General features: G+C 48.1%; 1 protein-coding gene across 19 annotated transcripts in view; it reads left to right on the forward strand.

Moving 5' to 3' along the window:
• Positions 1-19,940, forward strand: part of MYO18A (myosin XVIIIA) — an 864,705-nt gene that overhangs the window by 377,598 nt on the left and 467,167 nt on the right. For 7 of the 19 annotated variants that reach the window (XM_078680070.1, XM_078680078.1, XM_078680071.1 and 4 more), the window contains one exon: positions 15,205-15,292. In XM_078680070.1, the coding sequence (XP_078536196.1) occupies positions 15,205-15,292 (88 nt within the window). Of the gene's footprint in view, positions 1-58; positions 134-8,553; positions 8,686-13,093; positions 13,151-15,204; positions 15,293-19,940 lie in introns of those variants that run through there. The other 12 variants (XM_078680068.1, XM_078680075.1, XM_078680076.1 and 9 more) reach the window with 6 other exon arrangements.

Genomic DNA, 19,940 nt, shown 5'->3' on the forward strand with positions numbered 1-19,940 from the left:
CCGTTAGCGCTATACTTTCTTGTACATTTACTGACACTAATAATGCTTTGACCTGCAGGCCGCCAGCTCTGGTTCCCTGTTGGCACCAGGGGATGAAGCGCACAGAAGACTGGAGCGGATCTTCATGGCCTCAGTAATTTACTTTACCACTTTTTTTTTTTAGCTTTTCGTGTAGTGCAGCTGCTTGTGCAGTGTGGCCAACCCTCGCTTATATTCCCCTCCGTGTTCCCTGAGACCTTTCTCAGTGCAGGGTCCCACAGATATCTGTGGCGCTTCCCTCATGCCCTGCTCTGTCACGAGCCTCTCCCGTGATGCCACTGTCTTGTTCTTGCTGTATTCCTCTCCATAGGTCCTTGCTATGCTGTGCCCACCAGTCATTGCTGTGTCTGTGCCCATGAGGCCTTGCTGTGTGCACCCGTCATTGCTGTGCCCCTCTCCGTGATACCCTGCCATGCCCCTCCCTCGAGACCCCGCTGTGCCCCTCCCTCGAGACCCCGCTGTGCCCCTCCCTCGAGACCCCGCTGTGCCCCTCCCTCGAGACCCCGCTGTGCCCCTCCCGGCGAGACCCCGCTGTGCCCCTCCCTCGAGACCCCGCTGTGCCCCTCCCTCGAGACCCCGCTGTGCCCCTCCCTCGAGACCCCGCTGTGCCCCTCCCTCGAGACCCCGCTGTGCCCCTCCCTCGAGACCCCGCTGTGCCCCTCCCTCGAGACCCCGCTGAGCCCCCGCCCGCGAGACCCTGCCGTGCCCCTCCCTCGAGACCCCGCTGTGCCCCTCCCTCGAGACCCCGCTGTGCCCTCCCCGCGAGACCCCGCTGTGCCCTCCCGGCGAGACCCCGCTGAGCCCCCGCCCGCTGTGCCCCTCCCTCGAGACCCCGCTGTGCCCCTCCCTCGAGACCCCGCTGTGCCCCTCCCTCGAGACCCCGCTGTGCCCCTCCCTCGAGACCCCGCTGTGCCCCTCCCTCGAGACCCCGCTGTGCCCCTCCCGGCGAGACCCCACTGTGCCCCTCCCTTGAGACCCCGCTGTGCCCCTCCCTCGAGACCCCGCTGTGCCCCTCCCTCGAGACCCCGCTGTGCCCCTCCCTCGAGACCCCGCTGTGCCCCTCCCTCGAGACCCCGCTGTGCCCCTCCCTCGAGACCCCGCTGTGCCCCTCCCTCGAGACCCCGCTGTGCCCCTCCCTCGAGACCCCGCTGTGCGCCTGCCCGCGAGACCCCGCTGAGCCCCCGCCCGCGAGACCCTGCCGTGCCCCTCCCTCGAGACCCCGCTGTGCGCCTCCCTCGAGACCCCGCTGTGCGCCTGCCCGCGAGACCCCGCTGAGCCCCCGCCCGCGAGACCCTGCCGTGCCCCTCCCTCGAGACCCCGCTGTGCCCTCCCGGCGAGACCCCGCTGAGCCCCCGCCTGCGAGACCCCGCTGAGCCCCCGCCCGCGAGACCCCGCTGAGCCCCTGCCCGCGAGACCCCGCCCGCGAGACCCCGCTGAGCCCCCGCCCGCGAGACCCCGCTGAGCCCCCGCCCGCGAGACCCCGCTGAGCCCCCGCCCGCGAGACCCCGCTGTGCCCCTCCCGGCGAGACCCTGCTGTGCCCCTCCCGGCGAGACCCTGCTGTGCCCTCCCCGCGAAACCCTGCTGTGCCCTCCCCGCGAGACCCTGCTGTGCCCTCCCCGCGAGACCCTGCCGTGCCCTCCCCGCGAGACCCTGCCGTGCCCTCCCCGCGAGACCCTGCCGTGCCCCGCCCGCGAGACCCCGCTGTACCCCTCCCCGCGAGACCCGGCTGTGCTCCTCCCCGCGAGACCCGGCTGTGCTCCTCCCCGCGAGACCCTGCCGTGCTCCTCATTGTGTTCTATGCCCCCTCATACCTTATTATGCCCTTCCTTAGTCTTTGCGTGCCCCTCATTGTGTTCTAAGTGCTCCTTTTCTTCTTTTTATCCCCCTTATTCTTCCACTCAGTCCGTGTTGTGCCCCCAGTTCTCATTAGGCGCCTAAGTCCTTTTAATAACTTTCTCATTCCTTGACCAGACTCACTGTAGTCACTTACTGATATCATAGCACACCACTTACCCTTTTCCTCCTAGTTTTGCCTCTTAGTCTTTGCTATATTGTCTTGTTTTTTGCTATACTCCCTCAGTTCTTGCTATGCCCTCTCAGTTTTGGCTATGCCTTCCTCATTTCTTGCTATGCTCCCTGAGTTCTTGCTGTAACGCCTCAGTCCATGCTATACTCCCTCAGTCCTTGCTATGACCCTTATTCCTTTTTATGCCCTTTAGTCCTTGCTATGCCGCCCAGTTCTTGCTATACTCGCTCAGTTCTTGCTATACTCCCTCAGCCATTGCTATGTCCCTCAGTTCTTGTTTTACTCCCCCAGTTCTTGTTTACACTCTGTTCTGAGTTTGAAGTTGAGGTGTTCCATGGACAAGGTGATGTCGTTACAGTGGGTGGTTTGCTTGTGGATGATGGCGATTCCACCTCCTTGTGTGTTGATGCGGTCATTGTGTGTTATCTTGTAGCCGTTGGCGTGGCAATGTCGGGCACAGAGGAGGGTTGAGCCAGATCTCTTGCTATATTCAGTCAGTCTTTGTTACGCCCCTCAGTTCTTGCTATACTGCCTCAGTTCTTGATATGCCTCCAAGTCCTTGCTGTGCCCCTCAGTTCTTGCTCTACTCCCTCTCTTTTTGCTATAATTCCTCAGTCCTTGCTACGCTCCCTCAATCCTTGCTTTAACTCAAGTCACTAATAATATCCTTCAAGGGCCTTGGCACTCCTTTCCATTGCAGTTTCATTTGTCAGTTTGTTATACTGCCGTTTTACAAGGGCTCGCCAACATAGACCTTAGTGCATCCATTTGCTTCTTTCGTTTTATAGCACTTTTAAACGAATATGTAAAAACTACTATGTGTGGTTTCTGAGTGTACAGGAAGGTTGGCGCCTGTGCTGGTAGCGGTTAGTGTAAAATGTATAGGAGAGATATTGGACGGTGCTACAAGTCAGAGGAGACCCCAAGAAACCTCTGTAGAGAGTGGCCAGAGACCACTCCGTCAAAGAAATACAAAGAAAGTCTTGCGCACATGTTATTTTGCGTCAATTGTTAGAAGTCTTCAGTAAACAAAACTCAATACTAATGAAATGAAACAAGTTAGACCCATAGGTATGGTTTCTTTTCAAAAGGTAGTGTATTGACTCTTCCTTTCTGGAAGAGTAACTTCAATGAAAAAACAAACAACCACCCGACACGTGTTTCGTCAAACGAGCACTAGGCCCGTGACTCTTCAGGGCTTAGGCGCCTAATCATCCCGTCCCGGAGACATTACCCGTCTCACTCCTAGGCGTGATCCCGAGATTGCTGTTGAAACGGCCGCACCGGTCTTTCTTCGCCTTGTACCAGGATTATTTTACATGGTACATCCCCACTAACCCGTGAATGCCGGGTCGGAATTATCACCGGCAACGTGAACCCCACAACATTGGATTGACACAGCCCTGAAGAGTCACAGGCCTAGTGCTCGTTTGACGAAACACGTGTCGGCTGGTTGTTTGTTTTTTCATCGAAGTTACTCTTCCAGCAAGGAAGAGTCAATACACTACCTTTTGAAAACAAACCATACCTATGGGTCTACCTTGTTTCATTTCATTAGTATTGAGTTTTGTTTACTGAAGACTTATAACAATTGACGCAAAATAACGTGTGCACAAGACTTTCTTTGTTAAACTAATATGTGGCGAGGCAGCTGGGAAATGCTGAATAGAACGTTTTCATATGTTATGTTAGGGGCTTGTGTGTAGTAGGAACAACTCTGAATATAGTGGTCAATTCTCCTGCAGAAAACCGATGAAAAAGCATTCTATCGCCAACATTAACGAATGGAAGTGTTCTTGAAATGATAGTTACTTGTACAACAATTTAGCATTGTATTGCTTCACTTCTTTTGCTTTTTGTTCTTTTAGGTCAAAAATGTGCTTCAGTTTGTTACTTGTTGATTTTGTGAGCTTTTGATTGCGTGTTCTATTGAATGGTTACTGATTCCAATTCAAGAAGGATAGTTTCAATTAGAAACCAAGGATCTGCTTTTAATGTTTATTTGTTTGGCTCCAGTCCGTTTCATTTTAATGAGCAACCTCCTATGTTGCCTGGAGGCGCAGGAGCTGTTACCGTTTAGTGCCAGTAGGTGGCAGTTGTGGACCATGATGAACATGGTGGATCTTTGCAGAGCCATAACCACAGCCTCTACCCTCCCGTCTTGAGGCCTCGCATCTGTTTTTTGTCTGAGTGGCGCATGCTCACTAACTACCTACAATATTATTCTCCCTGCCTGTTTAAGGTACGGCAACGTCGGCAAGGTTCACAAACGGACTTTCTTAAGTTATTCAAGGGCTGAATATAGAATAGCAAATAACCCTTTCCTCGAATTCAGACAGTGTTTCTATACCTACCCTACTATTTTGAGGGGAAGGCCTGGACAGTGTTGCCTCACAGCGAGACAGGGAAATAGTTCATCGATGCCGTGAGATTACACAGCCCCCCCCCCCCCCGCTCTTGAAATGCAAATATAAAAGTGAAGGTACACACTCACTGTTCCAGCGTACCTTTCTGCTCCCGAGAAGGGCCGGCACTCTCCCATTGCAAGTGTGGCAGAATGGCTGGTCCGACCCTACGTGCCCCATCTTTGATCGTGGGGTACCGCGACCCCCTAATACTTCCGGCTGGTGAGTAGTAGCAGCACTGGGTCTGCTGCGCCTTTTATGCGCTGTTACCATTCTCCACTTAAAGTTTTGAGCGCGGGCATCAAAACCAGCTTAATGTGACGGTTCTGAGTTAAGAGCAGTGAAGCGTCTCGCAAAAGTCCAGTTTATATCTAGATGTGGCCTTGTCGGGATTTCGGAACAGGGAACCAGGTTCGAATCCCTAGCTCGGCCCATCATCCTGTGATTCTGGGCAAATCACTCAATATACAGTGCCTACGAATGTGTAAAGTAGGACGCTCATATAAAGCGCTCTAATATCCGCAGGCCAGGTTCACGTTGCATAAAACCGCAACAAACAAAAACCACTTGAGCACAGACGATGCCAATATATATTACCAGGATTCGTTCACTTCAGGCTGGGCTGAGAGAAGGAGGGGCCACAGCCTGGACCTGCTGGCATTATGCTTATCTCCGCCTCAGTTGATGCTTCTTAGGAGGGGAGCATCCCTCTGGCACCTCCAGGAAGCTGCCGCTGTCAGTAGTTTCCAGCAGGCAACGATCTGCACCATCAGGTTGTAGCTTCTGGTTGCTCTCCAGCCGCAGCCACGCGCCTCGGCTCGGTTGGCAGGGTGTGCTGGCGCCCTGTTTGCCTCCTTGCTGTTTTTATGCACATTTTGTTCGCCGATGAGCACTGCCTCGCCAGCTCGCGCCGGGCCCCTGTCTTTAAACCGCGGTGACCTGGGGTATATGGATCAGACCCGCAGAGCGCCGCGAGGCCCTCCGATCCGAGTTATGAGCTGTACACCTACTGTAGCAGGTACACGAGGCTCGCGTTCACTGGCGCGCTGTTCCTCCAGGCTGTAAATACACTGCAATCGAAGGCACTCCTGCCTGCTTTGACTCTAGACATTCTCGCGCACCTCACACATGCTTTGACGACATGTATAATTTTCTCAAGATAATTTGATTTATTTTGAAAGAAACAATAACTTTGCTCATATGAAGTCAGGCAACACTCCACTTATGTTTTGATCCTGTGTTTGACCATTTATAGTTCTGCTTCAAGAGCTGCTGTGTCTGACGTGAACACCTTGAACCTCTGAAGGAGGATACAAAAAAACCTTCCTATTTTATGCGGGAAATAACTTGGTTTTCACCACAATAAAGCAGGTGCACATATTGCACTTTGTGTATGTCTAAAATGTATAAGCCTACATTTCCCATTACTACAGTTGCTGTAAGTAACCGATTATTTGCCCACAATTATTTTCACTGCCGTAGCATAAAAGATGAACAGAGTATTGATACAAATGGTAGGGGGTGCAAAGTGATGTCAAGTGAGGCATGCTTACAGATGACACATCTGTATGTTGTTGTTCTTGTCAGGTAGGCAGTCAAAGTGTTGACTTGTGTTTGAGATGTTGCTGGCAAAGGAACCTCTGCAGTTGTTTCCTACAGTGGAGAAGGCGATTCTTGGTGCATGGCAAGAGACTGCAGTCGTTTTGTCTTTTCTTTCTTGCAGTTCCTGGTTTCAAACCTGACGATGTCCTGGCTGCCTGTACTGAGTTCCCGCTCGAGACCTTTATCTGGTCTGCTTGGTGTGGGTTGGTGCTAGACGTAGTACAATGCAGTAGATCTTGAAGTTGATGCAGGTTTTGAGGGGGATCCTGGCATTTGGAGTAGTCTGTTCAGAATTTTCTTGGCTTTTGAGCCTTTGATGGGCGCTGGCACGTATGCAGGGAAAGATGGCATCTGCCCGAGTTCTGTAATGCTATCAGGGAACTATAACACCTGCTTAGCGATAGACCATATCAACCCAGGCTACCTGTCGCTGCTGAGGTTCAGGGGCTGAAGACCTACAGATCAAATGTGGTGGGAGATGCTGTACAGCGGGGTCCATACGGCACAGTGTGCCATTTATAAGCACTCACACCGACTGAATGAATGAATGAATGGATTATAACATGCAACATTACACACAATGGCTTTTTTAGACGAGTAACTGAGGCAGAGAGGAATGAAGAACCAGTGCCTCACGCCCAAGATGCTTTCGATGTGGTTATCCTGAAAAGAGATTAATCCTATGTGGCTACCCATAGTGTTTCATTATCCTAAAGCGACAGAGTACATATGAATGTATCTCTATTTAGCTTTTTGTTCTTATGCCAAAAATACAGCACATCATCTCAGTTAGCGACTAATAGTCAATTAAAAATCATTTTTTACTAACCGAAATGAAACATTAACCCATCAGTTCTAATAGTTAGAAAATATCATACATTTGTTAATCTAAATCTAGCCCAGATTCGCTATTGCATTCCCTTTTCTCTTTCATTTGCTCTTTCTTGCTAGTTCTTTTCTGTGCTTTTCACAATAGTTTCTCTTTTTCCTGCACCTCACCCTCTCCTTCGTACATCTGTTATTCCTTTACTGTTTTGTGCTCCCCTTCATATTTTTAGGTAGGTGCCCACTCAAGACCGAAAGGCCACTTTGGATGAAGTATATTTACATTATACGTGTGCCATACCCTACTATAAGTCAATTACCTTTGCCCTTAGCTATGCATAGGTTATGGTGGTAAAGCAGGTCTGCTTCCGCGCCTCTGAGGTAAGAGTGCACATGCCTTACTAACACCTGTGTGGAACTCGAATGCGTGTCAAGCCGAGGTTGTATCAGGGTCACAATAAGTGCTTTTAAAGTAAATAACGTAACATAACAGGTCAGTGTTTGGGCCGGGACCCTGTCTCTCTGGTGAGACACACTCTAAATTGGATGTAGATGGAACAGAGTTCTGTTGGAGACTCTGTCTCGTCCACAGACCTGAATGAAACTACCCAATAAAGGTCACGGCAGCAGGTTGTTGGAGGTTGGTGAGTGCTGTCCGTACTAAACCTGGATGTGATGCACAGCTGCGGCCGCCCCTATATGAAGGCAGCCTATGGCATTCTCCAGAGCTCCACCCTCGAGGCGGGCAGCTCTGCAGGCCCCTGGGCATCACTGGATGCTGCACCGGCCTCACTCTGGGATCTTGGGAAGTGTTTTTTGGGGTAGCCGGGGTGACACCAAGACCTCGGGGATCTTCAGAGAGAGTCCTGGACTAGGATTATGCATCCTCCTTAGGATCTTGGGACATCGTCAGCAGGCCATACGACAACAGGGCCGGATCTGATATTTTGGGAATCGTTTCCACTGATTTCCCAGTATCCTGTGCCCCAAAGCCGTCTGCAGTCACTTACACTGATAAACTTCTGCCAGCCTTCCTTTTCTGCCTCCTTCTGGGCTGCTTTCCTCCGTACTTGCCCTGTATGTGTTATTGTATTGCGCAAACAAAGCCTTTTACAGCGGGGATCCAGACTCCTTGACTATGCGCAGTCGCTGCTCCTTGACTATGCGCAGTCGCTGCTCCAGCATGGAGACCATGGCTCCTCTCCTCGGTCAATGATTGTCCCATTCTTGCTCTGGCAAGACTTAGGATAGCACTTGTCTCCATGATCGCAAGCGACCGCTGCGCCTGTGCTTTGGTAGACTTCCTGTCTGTCGCTCAGGAAGTACTGCTCTATGTCTGTCAAGGAGTACTCTTTGCGCCTGTGCTGTGAGCCTTGCTCTGTGTCTGTGCTAGGTGAATAGTGCCCCTGTGTGCCTGTGATTAAAGAGTACCCCAGGTGTCTACTTTCATGGAGTACCCCTGTACGTCTATGCGCTCTCCTTTACAGGGGTATCTAACTGGTTGGGTCTAGGGCGCTTGGGTCTGACATTGCTTTGCCCTGTGGCCCACCTGCAGGTCTGCTGCTTGTCTTTCTCTGGTTGAAGTGTTTCCTTTCTGTTCTCTGCCTGTCTGACTTGCTTTTCTCTCTTTCTCTCTCGTTGTATCGCTGCCATAGCTGGAACCAGTGGCCTCAACTTCCTCCCCGGCCCGGAGTCAGGTACTGTACCCCTGCTCGCCAGCGTCCTCGGGGGACCCGCTACCACCTTCTGTCTGGGCTGGTGTGTGTGCGCGCGTGTCGTGCTGGAGTGTAAGGCTCTCTTCACCTCTCTCCCCCTCTGTATAATACCACCCTACCTCAACCCCCTCACCCCCTTTTATGTTGTTCCTCAATTTCCCATTTCCACTTGTTTTTTGATCATTTCTACAGAACACAGATTTAAGTTCATGGCATAGATGTTACATAAATGCAATGTTGATCACTGTGTCCGCAGATCTGCAAGAACAGAGCGGGAGCGAGGCATGTCCCACCCTGTTAGCTGATGCACGGACACACTCATATTGAATATTAAACTTCTAGACCAAGAACTACTTTCTGTTTGAAGTAACTTATTTTTGGTTTGGTGGCAAAAACTGCTAACAATTTCCATTTTTTTTCACAGCAAGTTATAGTTTCTATGCTTTTCTACGAAAAAGCTATTTTCCTTACCATTTCAACTTTGTTTTTCATGCAGTAGATCCTAGAGTGACCATTTTGCATTGCTTTGAGTCAGTTTGAGTCCAGATTTATTGTCAGGGTAGTTTCCCATGCTACCTACCACCTCAGATGTGTTTAGTTAGAGCCCAGACTGTTGACCTTATTTACTGAGCTGGTGATGTTTGCCAACAGAGCTGAGGATTGACTCCCTAAGGCAAAGAAACATCTTCCTGGAACATTTCCTCATCAAATATTTCTAGATTTAAGTGTTTTAAACAGCGCTGGTGTCAGCACTCACTTTAAAGAACAACCCAAAGTCCCCATCACTGTTGATGGGGATAAAACAAAATGGAGGCTTCGATTTGTGAATAGAAGCTTTACTTGACATCAGCACGATAGGTGATTGGCTGCAAGTACACACACAGGAGAATACAGCAAATAGGACTTACCCTCTGCATCCTAGCCTAGAGTTCATAAACATTAGTCTCACGGTACCAGTTCATATTCTAGCAAAGAATACTTAAGCCCAAAAGTAGGCGGTGCAACCCCTCGACGAATACGCCTTCATGAAGGCTTGTTTCTGAAGTGTCTGGCAATCCTGACACCAAAAATACTGCACTCTGTGCTATCATTGTTTCCATTAGCACCTGTCCTATTTATTTCTAGAGTTGTAAATCTGTTCATCTCTCAAGTGCAGAGACATGCATTTTACAAATAGAAATAAAGAAACAGTGAAAGCAAGACTTGAATACAACATTTGCCGACATTTCACCATACTGAAGCACACGAGATTATATTTAAGAGTGTTGGCATATTAGTTGGGCATCACTTGTGAGAAATCCCGTGGTACTGGGCAGAACTTAGCATTACTTGCTCTATAAAAATAGTGGACTATTACATTTCCATCTGTAATTGACATTCTGCCACAAGGATCCGTAATGAGCAAAGTATTCAGAGATCCCAGAGGCGTGTGGTTTGTTCAGGGTTGGTCTGTGTCATAGAGATAGTGTACAATTCCGCCCCTGTGTATGTGGGTCTGTTGTGAAGTTAGTGGATTCTTTAAAGGTCTCCGCTTCCCTCCTCTGCCTTCTAGAGAGATCCTCTGCAGAGACGCAGAGAGCCATGGGCCGGACAAGGTTTCATAAAAATATAATCTCTGAACAGAATCAGGCCATAGGTCTCCTATGTAGGCCCTGATCTCAGGTGTGGACATCGGAGATATATTTTACATGCGTGACACTACTATATAAAGAGGAAACGGAGTACCAGACAAGAATTCAGAAAAGAACTAGGTATTTATCTATAGAGGAAAATACAACGGTGGAAAAAGAAAGAAGTGGAAAGAGAGGTGTAAACTGTGGGTAATAGCTAAATGAAAAACATCCAGCTTCTTTCAGCTCTACTTCCACATATCACCCATCCAATTGGGTACAGTGGGCTGCAGGCATTGCATCTTTGTGCTGTTTGGTGCATTTTATGTATGTTATTCAGTGCTCTGGATGGGCCAAGAACACCAGCTGGTGATGATGTCCATTCATGCTAAGCAGCACACCACTATGTTTTCCATGTGCCACCATACATCGCAGATGCAAAAAGAACAATTGATGGACAGAATGCAGACTATGTCATACATTCACCCCAGTACAGAGATCTGGGCCTAAATCCATCGTTTTTTTGCTCACCATGCCATTCCAGTTTAAATCCAGTAATATGCAAATCAGTCTTGACCCTGCGCCCAATGGGAACAGTCCAGCCCGAACTACCAGGCCAGGTCCTCCCTAGACTGGAAGCAAGCATACTCGGACAGGTTTCGGGCTTTCAGCCCTCAACCAGGATAGCTTGACTCCAGTGGCACGGAGAGCACGGGACCACGCTTGGCACTTCGGGCTAGACTGTTCCCATGAGGCACAGGATCAAGACTGATTTGCATATGGCCAGGTCTAAACTGGGGTGGCATGGTGAGCAAAATAATGATGGATTTAACCCAGATCTCTTGACTGGGGGTGAATGTTTTGATTTGTTCTGCATTCCGTCCATCAATTGTGTGTCTTTTGCTTACATCGCAGGGGCCCTTCTCATGAAGCTGCTATGAGGAATCTCGGAGGTGGTCAATTTGCATGTGAAAGCAATACTTACGAGCCATTTCCTGGGTGGGAGGATGGCAGGGGCATTTCCCACTTACTCTGTCATTCAGGTATACTAAGCCTTCAGATTCCTCTCGCCATCAATTTGTGACTCTCACCCAGCCCATTCAAGAGAGCCTATGGTCCCTTTTGAGCTGCCTGTGGCCCTTCAAGCCATCCTGTGCCAACCCATGTCATGTCTGTGGCACCGTCATGTCCTGCAACCCCTCATGCTCTGATTGTTTTGTGCCCCCCCTCGTGAACTACCTTTGGCCCCCAATGTCCTGTTTGTGCCCCCGCCCTTTGTTGCCTCTTCTGTAGAATCCTTTCTGTGACCCCTTATGCCCAGTCATTGGCCCTTCTAGTTCCATGTGTAGCTTCCTTGTGTCCTCTCTGTAGCCTCATAATGACCCATCTCTGGCCTTCCTACGGTCTGTCCAGTACCTTGCGTTATATGCTAGTAACCCCATGTCCAGTCAATTACCACTCCGGTCTGTTCTGTTGCCCCTTCTGTTTAATCTATAGCCCCTCATATCTGGCCGGTAGTCGCTGATTTTTTATCTCAAGTCACTTTTGTCTCGTATGTAGCTCTTTCGGTCTGAACTGTAGCCTCTGGTGACTGTATTATTGCTGCTCTTCTCATGTGAGTAGCCTCTGGTGTCTTTATCCCCTTCAGTCTAGTTTGAAGACCTTTTGTGTCTGGTCTGTAGTCCCTTCATTTCTGATCTGTTGCCCTCTCATCTCTGGTCTGTAGTCCCTTCATTCTGATCTGTACCCATCTCGTGTCTGGTCTAGTCCATTTAGTGTGGTCTGTAGCCATCTTGTGTTTGAGCTGTGACACGCAGATGTCCTTTCTTTAGGCTTCTTTTGTCCTCTCTGTGGCCATCCATGTCATACCTGTAGCACCTGGTATCTTAACTACAGCTATTTGGATCCTACATTTGTCCCTTATGTCCTCTGTTTGGCCATGTTGTGTTGTGTTCCTTTAAGGGCAGTCACCTTCACCTGTTACCCTTCTGGAAACAGCAGCCCCAATGCACACAGGAAGGAAAGGCCAGACTGTACCCTTAGCTGCTGGGTTGACATTACTGCTTGAGGTTGCCCTGGGAGGCGATGCTCACTCCAGCCCTGGCATCCCTGACACTGTATCCTTTAGGGGAGATGTCTGCTGGAACCCCCGATTGTGGCAGGGCGCAGCTCATTTATTGATGTGTTTATGTATAGTATGATTTGGGGCAATTGAGGCATAAGACCCTGAATGGTAGTGTTATTTTAAGCAATGTTTATCAGTGATCTGTCATGTGCACACCTCATAATGTTGAGTTGATGTGTGTGGGTGTAGTCTTAGATTCCCCCTGACTCCTTACGCAAGACTTCATAGTTGTAAATATAGGATTTGTATTTAGATAAAAGTTAGGAGTTCATGAGTAGCACGCCTGACACATATCCAAGTAGAAACCACCACCATGAATATAGAACTAAACACAATTCTCTATTGCACTTCTATAAACCTAGCGTTGCCTTGTATCCCTGAGTGAAAATAGGTCCTAGAGCGCTAGCCGCTAGGACGGTTGTATCCTCAAGCCTAGCCATTCCGAGGTCCCAGCAGTGGAGGGGACCACGAGGGCTCAGGAAGGATATAAAAGCCTGGACTCTCTCATATAGTGCGTGAGGCAGCCTGTACCTCATTGCTCGGGTGCAGTCGGATGAATGGGAGGAGGGGGGGGTGTAAGCTGTAGATGCCTTGTACGTAGACCACTGAAGGTGGGCTTCAGTACTCCACACCGTGGATGAAGTAACTGCTTCACTCTAATGTGCCTTGTGGACTTGCTGTGATGAAACAAGTTGTTTAACCCAAGCTTTGCTTCCATCTCTCCTTCCTCGCTGCCATCACTCAGGGCCAACTGGAGGACGCTTTGGTCGCCGCCGACAACACCACTACATCTCCGCCTCAGGTTGGCTGCAGTGGTCCTAAGCGTGTTCATGTGTGGGGTCCCCCTTGGAGAGCCCGGCTTGCTGTGCCCCTTCAGCGTTTTGGGGGTTTATTGTGGTGTCGTGCATGACTTACTCTGTGTCCTAGTGTGTGATGTGACCTCAATGGTGTGGTGTGTTGTGTTGTGTTGTGTTTTGAGGGCATTGTCTCTAACACCTTTATCAGGGCAGTACATTTAAACAGAAGCCTCTCTGTTGGCTTCCTTGTAATGTCAGACTCCTAAACACTAAAAAACGTGATTAACTTGATTTATTCACAATACACGTTATTAATGCATTGACCCTCAAATTGTATATATACTAGGTATGTTGAAACATTGTAAACGTTTTCTTCGTGTTTTACTTGAATATACGTCATTTGCAGCTCGCTCGGCGCTCAGGGCCTCCTTCACACGGTGGGATCTGATCCTATGGGCCCGCTTACGCTTCTAGCAAGCGGTTTAGGCCCCAGTGGGCTCTGGTGGGCCCCGAAGAGTGGTGGTGTCCTGTTTACCCCCCTCTCCAAGTCCCCGGGCGGGCGGGAACGTCCACAGATCGATTCCTGCGCTGCCGAGGTTCTGTCAGACCGGAAAGACTCCGTCACGCTCGCGCTCCTGGCTTCTCTCGCGATAATTGGACCAGAAGGAGCGTTACTTCCCAGAACCAAAGTCCGCAGCCCGTTAACACTTACTTATGATGGATTTATTTCAAAGCGTCATGAAGTAAACCATATAATTGAAAATCCATACACTGCCCATGTACCTTGCAAAGGGCCATCTGATTCCTTTTAAAGCAGGCAGGACAAGATGGCGTAGTAGACAGACTGCTCACACCTCCTGGCCTTCTTAGAACTTGGCGCTGTAGGCCCCACGGATTTGTCTTTCACAAGCGCCTGCAGTGCAGAGCGGTGCATGTATACATTGAAGGCGCTACAGTTGCTGGCCACCTACAGTGGTTTGGGATGGCTGTGGGCTGGAGAAGGCCTCACAGGTCCACCCCCAGTGGTACCAAGCATGTTGTTCTCCAGTTCCCGCTCCCTACTCACCCTCGGGATGTGCTGCTGGGCTCAGTACAACTATTCAGTGTTGAGTACTTGAGCCGCAGCCCCTGTGGCTCCTTCATCCTACACCCCATGTCCTGATGACAGGGCTAAGGGAAAGGCATGCTGTGTGCCAGGGTGCCCAGCAGAACAGTGGCTGGAATATGTGGGCTATTGTTATTTCACTGCACACCCTGCGGATTGGCCCCCATGCGCACACCTACTGCTCAGATTGAATTCCAGAAAGTGGAAGTTTCAAGAAGGACAAATTCACAAGGAAGAGCTGACAAAAGTCATAAATAGCAATGGAAAAAAAGTAAATATGTAAAATAATTGACCTATTAACCATAAGTAAAAGGAATGTAGAATCTACTGCTTTTAAGAAAGGTCCTGAAACAGCCTCGGACCCTAGTTGCGATCTGTACTTGGGTATGTATATTCCATTGCCTCCTCACATCACCAGCACCCTCCATACACTTGCCATGTCCCCAACCCCCAATATGATTCAAGGTAAGGTGCCCTTGATCCAGTGCCTGGCTCTGGCACAGAACGGGGGTGGAAGGGCTCAGCTCAGGCCTACCTCAGGTAACATACTAGGTCAGGTGCATGCCCCAGTGAATGCTTCTTCGGGTGTAGGGGCCCTTGTCCTAGTAGTGTATCCTAATTTCCTCTTAAAGGAGCCTTGGCACTAGAGATGCCTTGGTTAGTTATGAAGAAAGACCCCTGAAGCTAGAAAGCATACTCCATCTCATTGTCATTGTTGTACTCTAGAACCTGTAGAGAAGCAGTGAATGTTCCCAAGTCACAGCTAACCTCAAGAATAAAGTAGATTGTCCTCAGATCATGCTGTGTGTCAGTAGGTGACATGCACAAGGGCTCACACCTTGCTGTATCTAGCACACCATCACGAGCCTCTGAAGCAAAGTCACTCACTGGCACCTTGTGGCCTCCCCACTCTTACTGCCCCCTTTTAACCATTCCCTCTTTACTCCCTCGCAGGCCAAGACGGAGGAGCACATTGCACAGGAGCAGGCCTGGTACGAGACGGAGAAGGTGTGGCTGATTCACAAGGAGGGCTTCTCTCTGGGTAAGCAGTGCCTTTATCTCACCCTTATCGAAGGTATTTCTGTGGTACTCTTATTCTGTGTCATCTGTTCGTGTAAAGGGCTGAGCATTGGGGGTCCTTCCGTGATGGCACTTTCACATTCACAACGACAGCCACAGAAAAAGATGTCAGACACAACAGTTGTAGGGAGTGATGCTTTGCACTGAGGCATTGCCTCCTCCATGGAATGCTGAGGTCACTTCCGCCAGGTCGGAGGCTAAAAATACAGACACCTACTGATGTTTCTTTGATTGTGTTCTGAATTCAGTGGATTGTGGAGTAGAGGCAGGAAGCAGATATATGTGTACCCGTGAGGGGGTTTGTCACGCCATAAGATGGGTGCTTATAGACAATACTCCCTCTGTGCCATCCGGCGTTGATGTCTGTTCATTTCCTTTCCCCTCAATATACTCCTGCGACTCGAGTCCATAAATCCGGGTGGGCAATTAATAATTCTTAACACCCTCAGTCGAGGGCATTAACGTTTATTAATGTTGTGAATGCAGAACATTGTCACTTTTTGTCGGACAAGGAAATATTATTAATTTCTGTTATGCTCGAAAGAAGCAAGCTATAACAAAGAGAGTGGATCTGGCTTTTCTGCAAGTGAAGTATGAATGTCTTTGTTTCATGGATGCATTAATATTATTTCTTGAGTAGTTGAGGAGGTAGGTCCCAGGACGCAGGGTCAGCAGGACCATATATTATTATAGAAAAACAACAAGATGCCGACCCCACCACTATTCAAATGCTCATCACTCTGAGCAAACAAATCAGACTGAATTCAAGATTTGTTTGGTATATTTTATTTATACCTTTTGTTTTTAGAAATTTTAAATATTTAAGAATGGACATATGTCTGAGAAAGACGCCCTGCATTTACCATTCTACAAAAATGACATACTAAACAAATCACAACAACATAACTCAATTAGAAAAAACACAATTAGAAAACAAACACAAAACACAATATGCCTTGTTACACAACAAAGCAAATTTTTCATGTATTCAAAAACGAACAGTATTTCACAATACTCCAAATCAATGATAGAGATACGTTCCCAAGAAGAAATCAAAGAACACATATAAATTGAGCACATTTAGTCAATATCAGAAATTAATCCTGTATAGTTCATGTATTCCTTATATTCTGCCGACGCGTTTCGAAACCGTGAGCAAAGTGCAAAGAATCTCATCAGGGCTCAATCAATGGGGTTCTCTGAAATGTATTAAAAAAGACAAAAGAGAGCACTGTGTCACCAACCTTAGTTCAGAACTGGTTGACCAACCCCCTCTCCCTCTGTGGTTGCCCTCCTGTACCTGTTTATGAATCAGTAGCGATTGGCGCGGTGATCATATGTTGTCATCAGTATTTACAACCAGTCTTTTTTAATACATTTCACAGAACCCCATTGATTGAGCCCTGATGAGATTCCGTGCACTTTGCTCACGGTTTTGAAACGCGTCGGCAGAATATAAGGAATACATGAACTATACAGGATTAATTTCTGATATTGACTAAATGTGCTCAATTTATATGTGTTCTTTGATTTCTTCTTGGGAACGTGTCTCTATCATTGATTTGGAGTATTGTGAAATACTGTTCGTTTTTGAATACATGAAAAATTTGCTTTGTTGTGTAACAAGGCATATTGTGTTTTGTGTTTGTTTTCTAATTGTGTTTTTTCTAATTGAGTTATGTTGTTGTGATTTGTTTAGTATGTCATTTTTGTAGAATGGTAAATGCAGGGCGTCTTTCTCAGACATATGTCCATTCTTAAATATTTAAAATTTCTAAAAACAAAAGGTATAAATAAAATATACCAAACAAATCTTGAATTCAGTCTGATTTGTTTGCTCAGAGTGATGAGCATTTGAATAGTGGTGGGGTCGGCATCTTGTTGTTTTTCTATATTAATATTATTTCTGGCAGTCAATGCAGGGAGAAAGCAATGACATACATTTTAATTATGTTGACATCTGTTTACTTTTGCAACAATGCAGGGAAGCATATCAGAGGTAATTCGGTCTTCTAATTTAGTATAATGTAAGTTATTCTTGTCGTAGATGTTTGCCTTAAATCCTTTGGGTGCTTTATTTCTGGATCCTCTATTAAATGCAGCGCCCCTTGAGAAAGAGCTCAACTGAAACGCAGTGGCAGCTGCTCTAATCTGGAAATGGAAGGGCAACACAAACGGGGGGCATGGGGAAAAAAAATAAATGACACAACTTACCTTCACCTGCTGACATCACCTTGGTGCTCCTCCCCCAACGCCGGAGACGCTGTTCAGGCTCCCAGGGGGCAATCACAACACTGTTCTCATGCTGGTAATATTATTTACCAGCATGAAAGCAGTGCTGTGATTGGCCTGAGTGGGCTGACTTGACGCTCACTCAGGCCCAGGGAGCCTGGGGCTTTTCTCCAACCCAGCTGGGTTGGAGAAACCATAGTGCACATGTCTGTTTGGCAAACTGACATGCACACTTTTAAGTGCCCACCACTCCTCCCTACTGTGACGCTCCGTCACGATGGCCCCACCCCACCCAAATTTCGGCTGGCAATGGTAGGATTAGGAAAGAAAGATAAAATTATAACAAAATGGTTTTATTGTCATTTTATTTTTCGGTGGGGGCGATGCTCCTCCGCCATAACGGAGTAGCCGCCCCTGCTGAAACGCGTTCGCAGGAAGGAGATCTACTCATTCGTTCAAAAACTGTCATGCATCTTTGTAAATATTTAAATGTCAACACAGGAGACATCTTGGAGTAGGTGTGGAAAGGTCATAAAACTGGCTGGGACAAAACCTTTTCCTTTTTAATACTGTACCCCATTATGTTGATATTTTCTGAAGGCAAGAGCCTCAGACCCACCTTCACCCCGCCCCTTTCACAGTTTAATTCCATATCCCTAGCTACTGTTCACGTACATTGAGGTACTGTGGAAAAAAAGAGATAAACTACAAAAAAACACACAAAAGTTAGCAAGGCAAAAGCTGTATACCACAGTACCACAGTGCAGAGTCTGTGTGTGATTACACAGGAGCGAGCGGACTGTGTGGTACTACCATGGATTCGTTACCTGTCACCAGATTGTTTTTGTTCTCACGGCTGTGGACATAAGAGGCCATCTTTTAAAGATAGTTTATTTTTTTATATTTTAGAGGTATTCATTACATTTCGATCATCTGATTTGGGCATTAAAGCCACCGCAGTTGTCCCTGCAATGTATGTCTCTGTGTGCCTTCAGTGCAGTTCACTGTGGTTGGCTGGTAGGTTAGTGTCCCTTGGGTACAGTGCAGTAGGATGGATTAATGTCTCTAGGGAGCAGTGCGATGTGATGACGCTTTAGTGGCCCTAGGAATCAATGCAACGCACTGAAGGGAAGTGAGAAAATGTCCCTAGGATGCGAAGCTTTGGTAATCCTGAGGCGCTGTGTTGGCGGAGGAGCCCTTAAGACGTGTTAGAGTGTAGTGGGTCAGTGTCATTACAGTTCAGTGCAGTGTGGTGAATGAGTGTTTGTAGGATGCATTACAATGTGCTGTATTAGTGTACATATAATGTGATATGAGGTGGTGGTTACTATCCTTTGGATGCACTACAATGTGCTGTATTAGTGTACATATAATGTGATATGAGGTGGTGGGTACTATCCTTTGGATGCACCGCAATGTGGTGGAATAGTGTTCTCAGGAAGTAGTGCACTGTGGTTGGTTGTGTCCCTAGGATACAATGCCCAGTGATGCATTTGTACCTTTATGATGTTGTGTGTGGGTTTGGTAGTGCGACTGGGGTGCAGTGCAGAGCAGTAAAGTAGGGCTTCTTTGGTGCAGTGCTTGGAACTGGGAATAGTCTCGGGTGCAATGCAATTGGTGGGACGGTGTTCCCAAGGTGCAGTGCGCTGGGCTTGTGTGCGTAGAGTGAAGCATGGTGTCACAACATCCCTGGTAAGCAGTGCTCTGGACTGATCCCCCAAGATACAATACATTTTGGTAGGTAAGCGTCCCAAGAGTGCAATGAAGCGTGGTCAGCTATTGTCCCTAAGACACCCTACAGTGTGGCAGTTTAGTGATCTTAGGGTGTATGTGGTAGGCTGGTCCTTACCATGTAGTATACTGTGATGGGTTAGTTTCCCTACATGCTGTGCAATCTGGTGAGAAAGTGTCACTCAGATGCAGTATGGTATGGCAGACTAGTGCCCATTAGATGCAGTGCATTATGATGGTTTATTGCCCGTAGGGTTCAGTGTAGTGGGAATGGTTTCCTGGATGCAGTTCATTGTGGCTGGTTAGCAGTGCAACCAGATAGATTACTTTCTGTTGCGTGTAGAGGTGTGTGGCAATTTAGTGTACTTAGGCGTCGGTGGTCCAAGAATGCAGTGCAATGTGGCATGACCGCATCCCTGGGGTGCATTGTTGTGGTTATTATCTATAGGGTGCAGTGAAGTTCAGTACATTTTTATCCCTTGAGTGCTATGTAAGATGCTTTGATGGGTTGGTATAATTAGAATGCTGTGCAGGGAATTATGATCCCCAGGATCTTGTGGAGTGTGGTGGGATTGTCACTCTTCGTTAAAGCAAGGTGAGGTGGTGGCTCTATGATGCAGTGCATTATGTTGGTTTGGTGTCCTTAG

Source organism: Lissotriton helveticus, chromosome 3_1 (assembly GCF_964261635.1).
Source record: "Lissotriton helveticus chromosome 3_1, aLisHel1.1, whole genome shotgun sequence".
Classification (NCBI taxonomy): domain Eukaryota; kingdom Metazoa; phylum Chordata; class Amphibia; order Caudata; family Salamandridae; genus Lissotriton; species Lissotriton helveticus.